This window comes from Myodes glareolus, chromosome X, assembly GCF_982192425.1.
Source record: "Myodes glareolus chromosome X, mMyoGla1.1, whole genome shotgun sequence".
NCBI lineage: Eukaryota > Metazoa > Chordata > Mammalia > Rodentia > Cricetidae > Myodes > Myodes glareolus.
The window spans coordinates 81,302,227-81,315,181 of record NC_142053.1 but is presented as its reverse complement, the minus strand read 5'-3'; the positions used below and the strand labels follow the sequence as shown (position 1 = coordinate 81,315,181).

General features: G+C 49.2%; 1 protein-coding gene and 1 long non-coding RNA gene across 2 annotated transcripts; both read right to left on the bottom strand.

Annotated features, from left to right (window-relative positions):
* Positions 1-1,368: 1,368 nt before the first annotated feature.
* Positions 1,369-6,343, bottom strand: LOC125415367 (doublesex- and mab-3-related transcription factor C1-like). Its single transcript, XM_087902643.1, has 8 exons — positions 6,230-6,343; positions 5,914-6,078; positions 5,614-5,771; positions 5,251-5,309; positions 4,799-4,935; positions 4,018-4,078; positions 3,715-3,844; positions 1,369-1,911 (listed from the first exon to the last, which is right to left on the bottom strand). Exons 1-7 carry the CDS (start codon positions 6,331-6,333, stop codon positions 3,719-3,721), a joined length of 810 nt encoding a protein of 269 aa, XP_087758769.1. The 5' UTR covers positions 6,334-6,343; the 3' UTR covers positions 1,369-1,911; positions 3,715-3,718.
* A 229-nt stretch (positions 6,344-6,572) lies between these two features.
* On the bottom strand, positions 6,573-9,192 carry LOC148117387 (uncharacterized). Its single transcript, XR_015736905.1, has 3 exons — positions 9,078-9,192; positions 6,855-7,019; positions 6,573-6,706 (listed from the first exon to the last, which is right to left on the bottom strand). It is a non-coding gene; the product is annotated as an uncharacterized LOC148117387 (long non-coding RNA).
* Between the last annotated feature and the right edge of the window lie 3,763 nt (positions 9,193-12,955).

Here is a 12,955-nt window from a genome sequence, read left to right as displayed (position 1 = left end):
CTGGTTTAGCTTAGCAGCCCACACTATGAAATGTCTCTCTGTACTTAGTTCATAAATGGTCAACAAAATATAAAGATTGCACAATTATATACATAATCCAGACCCTCTGTTAATTTTCCATTTTTAAATGGCTTATTTTTCTTTACTCCTTATAACGTAAGACTGACTATCTGTCAGTCCAAGAACAAACAACTAGAGAAGCAAGGATGGAGGTTAGAGAGGGGGAACAGGAGAAGAAGCATAGCATCCAGAAATCATGGGCCTTTGGGGGCTTGTTTGTTTTGTGCCAGGAAAACATATTTTAGGTATAAGATACATAAGGTGTCAGATATTCCCAACTGAAAAAGATTTTATACAAAGAGGCCCAAGGGCATTTGGAGATCAGGAATCGAATTGTCAGCATTCCTTTTCTAAGTCCATCCCTAGACTTGGGACTCTATGTTTAGCACAGTGAATCCACAGTGATATACTTTGGGGCACAAAAACCAGATGGGTGTAAGAAATTCCTTAACAGGATGTATTTTGACAAAGGATCCCAGAAAGACAAGGGAGACCCTAATCCCTGGAAAAAGGCAGGTCCTTATTCTGGTCAGATTGGGACCCTGGAAAGAATGCATATTTCTAGGACAGCCTGAATTGTATGACTCGCTGGGCCTCTAAAGGCAAGAACTTGGAAATCGGAAGTTACCCAGACAAAGCCGATATTAGCCTGGCATGAGCGGGGGGGGTGGGGAGGTGTTTACCCAGGATGTGACCCTTGGCATGTGAGAAAAGCAAACCTGTCGGTGGGACCTCCAGATGTAAAATTTTTGCAGCCCAATAAAACTCACCACCAACACAATAATCCAAATCAAACCGAAAAACAAAGCAAAATAAAAAAAAAAAGAATTAGAAAAAGCTCAGGTTTAGTGGATACAAAAGCTCCCAGGGAGGCAGGGGAAGGAAGACCAGAGAAACATATATTTGTTCTCAGGGTTGCTGTTTCAATACAATGTGGGAGTGGTTTTGAGCATCTCTGAGGGATGTTCACTATTTGGTGGGCTTTTTCAGAGGTGGAGTCTGGACTGAGGCAATGTCCAAGGGAGGGGACATGGAAGCAAAATTTCACCTAAACATCAGATTTTTGGAATATAAGGATGCCAGGGGCTGGGGTGAAGCCTTAACCCAAAAAATCCAGAGGGTGCCAAGGCAAAATTACATGCTACAGCCACGCTCGGTAAGGTGTAAGAGTCTCTATTTGGGGTGGTACATGTTTTGAAGACATTAACAGGTGTGCAGAGTGACTAAGGCTTGGAACAAGTGGTAGGGTCAGAGTCCCAGAAGAGGGACCATTGGGGAAAGTGTAGCCAGTTACAGTGAAGACCTGAGTAGTGCTTCTCACCAATGTTTTATTGTTTATTTATTCACATACACAGGCCTAGACACAAACTGAAACATCTCATGTGTCCACAATGCAGGTATTAAGTACAGGAGTGCCCAGGCACATACACCATCACAAAACAAATGCAAACACTGGCAATACCAACCCATGCAGAATCCCACCAATGGGCAGGCCATATTATCATGTTACCTACACAACATACATTAAAATGTGCTAGCTTCCAAAGGAACAAGGGATGGAGGTACAAAACATAGTATGTAAGCCAAGGAACTGATGTACATTATGAAAAGAGTCTGAAAGCTTATGAAATGCCTGAAGGCTTATAAAGCACATGTAAGCATTCCAGACAGGAATTGTACAACTTATAAACTACTCAGTGCTCGAACAAACCTGCACCCCCTTCTCTGGGCCCTTAAGCTCAAGAGGCAGGTGCAGGCCGGATTCCCAGTAGGAAGCGAGAGGGAGCCAGCCAGTGGATCCCAGTCACAAGGAGGGGCTGGGAGGCTTCACTGCTCCAACTCATGCAAGACCTGAAGGGAGAAAGGATGAGATGAGGACCACCTAAGGATCACAAATCCCCGAATCCCTTTCCTGACTCGCTCCCCTTTCTTCTTTGTCTCCTGTAATTGAAGATTTGTCACTGACACATGTGGATTGACAGACATATTCCTGCCTGGATTCCCCACCTCCAGCCTCACATTCCCTCCTCATTCCTCCATCACCGACCACCAACCTATTCCAGTCAAGCTCATGGTCTCTAATATAGCCTTCCTGATGTCAGGAAAGCTCTTTGGATTTCCATGACCCAGGTCCCTGGCCTAGATGTGCATGCACAGACGTGTGTGTGTGTGAGTGTGTGTGTGTGTGTGTGTGTGTGTGTGTGTGTGTGTGTAAGAAAGAGAGAGAGAAGGAGACAGAGACCGAGAGAAGAGGGGGAACACACACTGGTGTTGTTTCAGAATAAGTGCTGGTATGGGAAAGTCAGAGTATGGCCTGGGGTATCAGTCTTTCCCTTCCTGTTTAAAGGTTGCTTTGAGACCTGTTTGAGGGCTCTAACAGAAACATGGTGGTTTAAATGAGGCAAACAAAAACCTCTAAATATTTTCCTTCTGTGGTTCCTCGCCATGTTTTAGGATGCTTGACTTTAAAACTGCTGTTTGAGGTGCTGACTTGAAGCTTGTGAAAAACTGTCAGATGAGTTTTGGCTTGGGATTTAGGCGGTACTCCTGACACTTGAGACGTGGCCCTAAACATACTTCTGCCATTTTTCACTCCATATCTCTGTGATGCAGCATCCTCGACACTGACGATAGATAATAAATTAAAAGTACCAATCCACTCGGAAAAATGTGGAAGATACTTTGTGCCCCACAGTGTCCAATTTTGGGTTAAGATTTAACTCTTTGGGCAAAATTAAACAAGCACGTCCATTTCCTTGGCATTCACATTTATCTTTAATAAATGGGAAATTACATGTACACCAAGGACTAGTATTGAATTAAATTTCTTTATAGTTTATTGTCTGTAAATGTTTTGCTTGTGTATGGGTCCTATAAACATTTCTTCAGTTGGAAAGGGGTTTCAAGGCAGGAAGCTTCGAGAAGCCCTGGCCTAGGATTCCTCTCCCACCCTTGCCAGAGCCCTGTGATCAGTCAGCCACCTCTCCAGCTTCATCGTGACCCTTCCATTCCAGCAGGTCTGTCCGGGGTGGCTGCCTCCTACACTCCCTAGGCCCCATTTGCCTCTGTGCTCGACAGTGTCCAGCCTTGCTTTCCAGACACCCTAGACGTTTAATTGGCTTCTCAGCTCATGAGGCCCTTGCCCTCTGGGTGGGCCATTAGAGATTTGGTGGCAAAATACACCTTGAGGAGGAACCCAGGCTGCGCATCTGGACTGAGATTCGCCCTGAGACCAGAGACTATATATATCTCCTTCCATGTATGTCTTCTACAGACCACTACGGTATGCAGTAGAATGGGGCCACGGGGCCTGGGTGAGGAAGCAGGATCCTGGCTTATTCTATTTCTTCCATGTAACATGCGGCCCGCCCTGGGGCAAGTGCCTGCAACCCCCAAGAGCCTCGGTCTCCTTCTCTCTCTGGACATCAGGACACCAGCCGGTTGCTGGTGAGCACAAAACTAGAGGAGCTGGGCATTCTCTGAGCAATCCTCAAGTGCCCTCTCTGAAGTCTGCTCCAGACGTCTGGGGTACCCTGCCCCAAGTCATTCAAGCTACCAACTTACCCCCTTGTGCCCAGCTATGACCAACTTGCCACAGAGCCTCCCATCTCCCACCCATCTCCACCCCATGGTCCTGTTGAAGAAGCCAGCTACCTGGTTAGCTGTGGGTCTGGCGCCAGGTCCAAGAAGAGTTCTTCAGAGTCATCAGGGCCGCGGCAGCCTCCAGTATCTCCTCACACTCGAAGGTGGCAGAAACCGAGGCCTGGTCAGGGGCAACGGGGCCCTGTAGAGAAACAGGTGTGAGGAGAACAGGAGCTGGGCACCCACCACCTCTTCTCAGAAGTACAAATGCCCTTTCAGTGCCCAGCTGCTCCCAAACCCCTGGGCGGTCTGCTCGACACATCCACTTAGCTCCTCCTGCCCAACATTCTGGAGCCCAAACTTCTCTGCAGGGACCTGTGGCTCTGGTGGATGATACTCCATGGAGGAACATGGCAGGGGGGTCAGATCCGTGCATCTGGAAACAAGAGGTGAGGGGATTAAACACTTGGATGGGTGGGCAGCACCGATACTTTGAGACTGACAAGGTTTCTGCAGTACCAGAAGGTAGGCGTCTGAAGGACTGTGGGAGACCTTAGACACCATGGCTTGGGCATGCCCTTTGTCCTGCACAGCCTGTTTTCCTTTCCACACCCCGTCTGACACGTTTTTTCCTGAGACATTAATTGTTACAAGCCCTTTTTAATTCTCTCCCAGATACACATTGAGGAAGACATCAGGGAACCACCAGTTTTTGCATTTTGATCTGCAAAGTCCCTGCAGAGATATGGTGGCCTTCTCTTTTCGGGGACTGGCTCTTGCCAGCATGACCCTAGGTTTCACCAGGACCTTCTGTCTCACCCATCTGTAGCCATGTAGAGAAGCAGTGCCCACGTGTTGAAGGCCCACTGTGTGGCAGGCCTTGCGCCGGTGCTTTCTTCAGTGGGAGAGGTATAGGAAGCTTTTGACAAAATGCCCACTAGGAAATGCATGCTTGGAAAATAAAGCCACATGTACCAAGTCTCTGGAGTGGGAACTGTCAAATCCGGAGAGGATCCTGTCCTTGCCCCCACGGCCTGACAAGTAGCCTTCTCCTTCCCACAATCATCCCCTTCCTGCTTCTCCTACTGCAGCAATCCCGGGGCTGGACACACACTGACAGGAGACACAGCCGGCTCCATGGTCCCTCTCTACTCACGGGTCGGACACGGCAAAAGCCTCATGGACCACCATGGAAGGCAAAGCAATCAACCGCTGGCCCAATGTCGTTGTCATGTAGGGCGCAGGTGAAAATGCTGGGGGCCAGCAGAGGAACGGAGGCCCTTGGGAGCTCTCCTGCAGAGACATGGACCACGGGGATTGGGTTCCGGGCCAGCCAGGAAGAGAAGGGCTGGGCAAATTTTAGGCTGAGGGCAGGTACCCAGGATGTCAGGGCTCTGAGGAGCCTGCAGAACCCCACTCCAATCTCAGCATGGTCTACCGGCACTGAGGAGACCGAGGCCCAAGGGGAAGTGACCTTTCCCAGGGCCACACACAAGGCTGTGTGCTGACCAAGTGTTAGAGGTGGAAGCCCTGACTTTAAGACACAGCTGAAAGGGACTTGACAGTGAAAGGCAGGAGCCGCCCACTCTAGCAACAGATTCTCCTTACCTCCTGGGGGCTTGTGAGGGGCAGGACTTCAGGCTGGCTTACAGTGTTCTCATTCTCAGCTGTAAAAAGACCACCAATTCCTTCCCGCTGGCTGCCTGCCAGCCTCTCCCGCAGATACTCACCACCATTCTGAGAACTCCTCACAATGGACCTGCGCAAAGAGCCCACCCCAAATCTCTGCTTCCTGAAAACTAGTGCTGCTATCATTGATACCATGTCTTCTACCTGGGGCACTGAGGTCCAGGGTGTACTCGCTCAGGGTCACACTGCAGTTCTCAGACAGACAGGGCTGGCTACATAGTTACTCACGCTGCACTTCCCTCCAATCAAACCCAGCCTCCCTCCCCAGCCAAGGACACTCACTGTGACCTCTTGCTTTGGCAGAGGACTTCTTGCCCTGACAGAGGGGTTTGCCGGCTACAGCCCTAGTCGTCCTTAGTAGTCGAACCTGTCTTCTCTTTAGCAGTGCACCATGCACCTTCCTCTCAGAACCCAGAGCAGGCAGGGCCTCGCTGTGCTCCCTACAGTAGGGGTATGGAGGACTCCTGTTAATTTTGTGCAAAGGGGGCCCGACCGCCTCCCCAACTCACACAGGATACCCAAAAGGAGGCAGCACACCTGAGACACTCAAAGACCTGAGAGTGTGAGGAATGCAATTCTCACCTGGCTTGGGTCCTGGTGGCACAACAGTGGCCTCTGCCGGGGTGGTTGGCATGTCCTCTGAGGCCAGATTCGATTCCCAGTGGGGCTCCAGTCTCGTTCCCCATGTTACATTCCAAGTTGGGGGGCGAGAAGCAGACATTCACTTGGTTGCTTTGATCCACGGTTCTGGGGTGAAGAGCAGAAATGCCACTGTACTCCCACGGCCACTGCACCTCCATGAGCATCCCGCATGCTGCTGTATCCCCATGTGCAGAGGGAGCCTGACCCTCTGAGCCCCAGTCTAGACACCATACTCACGAGGCGGCGGGTTACTCACCTGGTCTGGGCCCTGGTACCACAGGTGGCACCTCTGCCTCGGCGGCTTGCACGTCCTCTGAGGCCAGGACCAATGACCAGTGGGGCTCCAGTCTCGTTCCCCATGTTACATTCCAAGTTGGAGGGCCAGAAGTGGACACCCACTTTGCTTTTTGGTTCCATGGTTCTGGGGTGGAGAGCAGAAACCCCACTATACCTCCATGGCCCCTGTATCCCCATGAGTATCCCCCATGCCATGTATCCCCAAGTGCAGAGGGAACCTGACCCTCTCCCCAGCCTAGACACCACACTCACGAGGAGGCGGCTCACTCACCTGGCCTGGGTCCTGGTGGCACATCTGTGGCCTCTGCCACGGTGGCTTGCAGGCCCTCTGAGGCCAGGACCGACGACCAGTGGGGCTCCAGTCTCGTTCTCCATGCTGCATTCCGTGTTGTGGGGCCAGAAGCACACATCCACTTTGTCTTTTTGTTCCATAGGTCTGGGGTGGAGAGCCGAAATGCCACTGTACCGCCAACGCCACTGCATTGGCCCGTGTATTCCCCAGACCAGTGTATCTCCACTTGCAAAGCAAGCCGTACCCCCTCCCCTACCTAGACACCATAGGCACAAGAAGGCGGGTTTCTCACCTGGCCTGGGTTCTGGTGGTAGAACTGCGGCCTCTGCCACAGCGGCTTGCACGTCCTCTGAGGCCAGGACAAAAGACCAGTGGGGCTCCAGTCTCGTTCCCCATGTTACATTCCGAGTCGGAGGGCACACTGACAACATCCACTTCGTCTTGCTGTTCCATGGTTCTGGGGTGGAGAGCAGAAATACCACTGGATCCCCATGGCCTAGGAGTAGCTGCTTTTTCCAATGAAAATGGGAACATTATGATGTTAGGGAGAAACCTGGTGCCAGGAAAACTTCCAGGAATCCACAAGGATCACCCTAGCTAAGACTCCTAGCAATAGTGGAGAGGGTGCCTGATCTGGCCTCCCCTCAGAACCAGATTGATAGCCGTCCTAATTGTCATCATAGAAACTTCATCCAGTAACTGATGGAAGCAGATGCAGAGATCCACAGCCAAGCCCTGGGCTGAGCTCTGGGAGTCCAGAGGAGGAGGGGATTATATGAGCAAGGTGTGTGTGAGGGGTCAAGATCATGATGGGAAAACCCATAGAGACTGTGATCCTAGCTTGTGGGAGTCCGCAGTCACCAGACCAACAGCTAGGGGGCCGGCACGGGGCCGACCTAGTCCCTCTGCATGTGGGGGACAGTTGTGTAGCTTGGTCTGCACGTAGGACCCCTAGCCGTGGGACCAGGATCTGTCACTAGCACATAAGCTGGCTCTTTGGAAACTATTCGCTATAATGGGCTACCTCACTCAGCCTTGATGCAAGGCAGAGGGACTTGTTCCTGCCTCAACTTGTTGGGCCACGTTTTGTTGACTCCCATGGGAGGATTTACACTTTCTGAGGAGTGAATTGGGGTGGGTAGAAAGAGGTGATGGTAGGGAGTGGGAGGAGAGGAGGAAGGGGAGACTATGGTTGGTATGCAAAATAAATTTTAAAATGTAGTAAAAATTTTGGAAAGAAAAAGAGTAACTGCTCTTATCTCAGCAAAAAGAAAATAAGACAAAGCAAAGCAAACGAATAAACAAACAAAAATAACCCCTCTCCGGTGGCTAGAATCTTCTCCAACAGGCTCCCCAATAGTACTACTACTACTACCAATTTGTCCTGCCATGGTTTCCCTTGGCCTTTGTCTCCCTTTTGTGCTTACAGAGTCTCCACCCTCACCAGGATGTCCTCTCACCCACCACCTCCCCTCACCATCACCCCCAAGAATGTCTTGGCATTGGCTCCTTTACAGGGTAGATCGCCTCAGACTCACAATGCACTCACACAGGAAGAATGCACAGGAAGCCTCAGGACTCCCTCGGCGATCACACCAAAGCCCAGAAGCTGACAGCTGTCTTCCCAGGTGCCCTCCATCCCTTCACTCCCCACATGGGAAAACATTCACCAGGCACTCAGTAGTCTCATGGACGCCCTGCGTTCAATTTCCTTTCATTCTCCCTTCAAGTTTCCCTCACAGCACACTTTAATCTTTATTACCACCTTGCTCTCCCTTTCAACCGATTATCCTTTTGTCCCGCAGACCACTCCCACACCTGCCCATGAAATCAAACTGTCTTTCTGAAGGCAGCAGACACGGGAGTCATACCTACCCATCAACCTGGGGTAGCGGGGCTATCACGACTGAGGGCAACTCGAGCTAACTAGTGAGATGCTGGGTTTCACACAAACAGTAGTCTCGCGAATTCCATCCAGATCTCTCTCAGTTACATTCTTTTACCCTTTCTTTTTTTCCGAGCATTCTACACGGGACAGACGTTTTCTGAAGCCCATGCAGAGAACCGGTCCCTGACCTAGCCCAAAGACAAACTATGCGGCAGACTCAGCCTTCTGTCGGCTCCACACAGGCCCTCTTCTTTCGCCAAACCCACATTCTCTCCCCAGTTGTACACCAGTCTTGCAGACGCGCCTCAACACTTCGAAGGTTGGGACCCAGTTATGGCTCCTTCTCTTCCCTCACACCCTCTCCCTGCCTCAACGGTTCTGCGGCGATTGCCAGACTGCCAGGCGACCTGGAGATAGGTGCTCTCTGACGGTGTCGGGCCAAGGCCCGTGGGGCCTGGGCACAGCCTGTGTGGGTAGAGGGGCCTGGTTGAGGTGAGGAGCCGTCGTCCAGGATGTCGCCATCTCCAGCAGGCTTCGCGCCTAAAGAGGCCTAGAGCTGAGGGAAATAGGCACCTTAGCGTGAGGGAGAGAAAAAGAAAAAGGCACAGAAGAATAGGAAGGTCATACTTAGAGAAACTCGCCAGCCCTTCAGAAAAAGGGGCTTGAGCCCCCGAGAGAAACGGCAGCTCTGTTCTTCGATCCTCTCTCCTCAGTCCTCGGTGGCGACTGGGCGGTATTTGGCTCCACCCACCGCCTTGCCACAGAGGCCAATGAGCTTCCAGCACGTCCCTTGAAACCCGCCCCCTGGTTGCTGCTCTGTGAACCACTTCCGCCAACAGGGCAGGTGGGGCCTGTAGGCTCTAGTGGTTAGGAGTGCTCACTTAGCTGGCCCTGCCTTTAGCCCGGGAGGAACAAATTAAGGTTTGCACTCTCTAGTGGTGGTTCTAAACAAATCGCTTCCATTTGGTGATGGGTGTCTCTGCATGTGCCTGCCTGAGGTGTGCATGCAGTTTCAGTAGTAGGTCTCCTCGCTAAACTGTAATTTGCCCTTTCAAAGTCCAGCGTGCAAGCTTGTCGTGGACGGCCATCCGTCCTCACATCTTGTTTTCTCTTTCAGCAGTAGCCATCGTAAAACCCTCAGAGAACACTTGCACGTCTGGGAACGCTCTTCCCTCTGCCTTGTTTGAGACTGTCTCTGAGCTCTCTTTCCTGTTCCAGGGATAAATCCCACGGTTTCTCTGCTAGTTCTACACTGACAAAGGTTTTTGCTTCTTTGTTTGCTTGCTCCTTTGTTTGCTTGTCAGTCCATTGCAGGACACGATGTCTGCTAGGAAACATTCCTAATTCTTGTTCCACAGACCCAAATGTAACTTGCCTCTTCCTTTTCTTTTGTTCTCCCATGTGTATGTGAGTTCTCGAACGTCAGTTCCCCAGTACACTCTCGGCAGTGAAGACTTCAGACTGCATTTCCTTTGATTCTGGGGACGAATTAAGAGGGAGCAGGTTATCCACAGACTACCTGGCCTTCCTATTCATCGGGTCAGGACGCCTCTCCCTGTGGCTCTGTCATATTTTGAATGCCCCACTTTATGTTTTTAGTTTTCTCTTTTGTACATTCTATCTGGTACACCTTGTGTCGTTCTTATCCCAGAACACATTAGAGTAGCGTCCCTCTCCTGTCTGATATCTGCTTGGCAGGAAAAACTTCACTTGATTTTAACTGACAGTCATACACTGGATCTTTCCAACTGGTGCACCGTTCCAAAAGTCAGCCACCACATTGAATCCATTATATTACAGCACACACACACACACACACACACACACACACACACACACTCACTCACTCACTCAAGTTCTGAGTCTTTTCTGTGCCTCTCACTCAATTAAAAGCAGATACGTTTTGTGGCTTTTGTTGTTGCTGTTTTCAGGGTTATCGTGGCTCCACAGAAGGCAGTCTAATAAGGTTTAAGGATGGGGATAGAGGGCCTTGTTTGAGTTGTTGCCGCTGTTAGTAAGATGTTACCAACATTCTCAGATGAAAAAACTTTTTTTCCAGCTCTCCCTTTCTGTAGTCACTTTCAAAGCCTCTCCTTCATCCGTGCACCTCCGAGTAGCCCTACTTCCTTTCCTGTCCATCTCCCTCTCTTCTTTGCTTACTACACTCGTTCATTCCTTCCTTTCTTGCTTTTTCCTTGCCCGTTTCTTTAAAAGATTGATGAACATCCCTCGAGCAGGTCACAAAGATCTGTTAAAAAATCCATTAATGCACTGTGCCCGCCTGGAATCACTTGTGACTCTACTTGCTCTTTTGTGAACACAGCATATGAATCTACAAATAAGAATTTGTAGATTCTTCCCAATATTGCCAGCTAAGCTTACTTTTAATTGAAAAGAAGTGTGTACCACCGGGGTTAGCATATGCTTTGGTATATTCTAAAATTACGCACACACTGCTATTTACACTCTAGAACAAGCAACTGCATGAGTTAGCAGCACACACCTCCTTTTCAAGTCCCCTTCCATCCCCAGAAGTCTCATCTGAACTGAGCTTTGTTCTCCTGGCCAAGAACTTTTAAGAATGCAATAGAATCGAACAGCTATGGGAGATTACCTTCTATATACCAGGAATTTTTGTCTGATCCACGCTTGCCTAGCATGTCAGTTTATTTCCTTCCTGGGGGACACTGCCATGATGTTTCTTTCCCCTACACTTACTTCCACAGACTTAAAGGACTGAACTCAAAAGTCTCTGCTACTCATGGACAGCTTCAACTTTTGGAAACTGTGCTTCAGTTCATCAGTCACTTTGAGGTCCTCTATTGTGTGTGGCAGGAGGCTAAGGCAGTGAGGACAGCAATACTGACCAGATGCCTTCATAGACCCCGCGGTCTAGGCACAAGTTACCCTTGAGGGATGAGCCAACAATGCTTAAGTCCCCATGAGTTTCCTAACACTGTGTCATTGTGCCTGACATCATGCAGGTCCTAGAAAATGTGTCAGTTAAATTGTGGAGTGAGATATCATTATGTTTCCATTTACTGATGAGAAATTTGAAGACTGGGCATCAAATATTACTTGCATATTGCTGCACGGTATACACATGGGCACCAAAATCTTTGAACCATGCCTGTCCATAATGTTCCTCTCATTGACATTTTTCACCATTATGGATTTTTTTTTGCCTAACTGCTGTGGGAAGTCCTTCCATATATGTGTTGCTTTTATTACTTAATGAATAAAGAAACTGGCAATCGGGCATATGACAGGGTAGAATAGAACTTGACAGGAAAAGTAAACTGAATGCTGGGAGAAATAAGGCAGAGTCGGAGAGGAGCCATGGAGCTGCTGCCACAGGCAGATACACCAGAACCTTGCTGGTAAGCCACAGTCATGTGGCGATACACAAAATGATGGAAATGGGTTAATTTAAGATGTAAGAGCTAGACAATAAGAAGCCAGAACTAATAACCCAAGCAGTGATTTAATAGGTCCTGTGTGGTTATTTCAAATCTAGGCAGCCAGGAAGGAACGAGCCAAGGCCAACAGCAAATTGGCAATGGGTTCTCTTTGCTGGAGGTGAGTGAAAGCGCTGAGGCTCCTTTAAGAGAGGTCTTCCTGATTTAGCAGCAGCAACAGCAAGAAAAAAAGAGCAGTATTTGAAATGGCAGCTTCTTCCTTCCTGCTGCCAGCGGGAACTATGGCTCTTTCAGGAGGTCGAGCACTTGAATGGGGTTTGTGGGCAGCATTTCCAAGTTACATGGTGGCAGCACGGGCCAACTGGTTACCAGAGTTGAGGTGGTAAGGACGGCTCCCATCTGACAGTCTCAGAGGCAGTGAACAGACCTCTACCATGTGAGACTTGGCAGAGCCAAAAGGCAAAGCAACTTTAGTCCCAGCCAAACCACTTAGCATTTTAAGAAGCGGTCTTGGTCAGAAAAGAATTACAGATGCCCAACAAGACAGTTTTAGACATAAACGACCTCTAACTGAGACACAGCACAGTTTAAAAATGTACTTTGGTTTGAAAAAAGAGTAAAAAGTGTATGGAGAGTTATAAAGGGAAGTAAATGGTTTCAAAAAATAAAACAAAGTCTTTAAACAGACAGAACACAGGCACTCCTGGATTAATGGAGTAAAGAAACATAAGCCACATAAAGATGGAAAATACACAGAGAGTCTGGATTATGTATATTATTGTGTTTACTTTGAATTTTTCACTGAGAATTAGCTAAGTACAGAGAGACATTTCATTGTCTGTGCTGCCAAGGTAAACCACCATATATATTTTACAAGTATCTTGACTTCAAAATTTGGGTCTAAGGATTCTTTGATTTGTAAAAGAGGTTCCCCTTTTGTTTCCACAGAAGATGAGAACCTGTGGATTCCTTGTAGAGTAATGTAGTTTGATGGACCAAGACACCCCCAAACATTGCTGTGAACACCCCCTACCGTTACTTTGTCCAACAAAGAGCAGGAAGCGGTTTGAGGAGAATGGCACCCAA

Bases quoted from the DNA above. Each gene is read 5' to 3' on its own strand.
- LOC125415367 (XM_087902643.1), bottom strand. From the start codon at position 6,333: ATGGGGAACGAGACTGGAGCCCCACTGGTCATTGGTCCTGGCCTCAGA. The intron at 4,936-5,250 runs GTAAGGAGAATC...ATGTCTCTGCAG, and splicing joins CCCTCACAAGCCCCCAGGAG to GAGAGCTCCCAAGGGCCTCC. The intron at 4,079-4,798 runs GTGAGTAGAGAG...TCTTGTTTCCAG, and splicing joins GCTTTTGCCGTGTCCGACCC to ATGCACGGATCTGACCCCCC.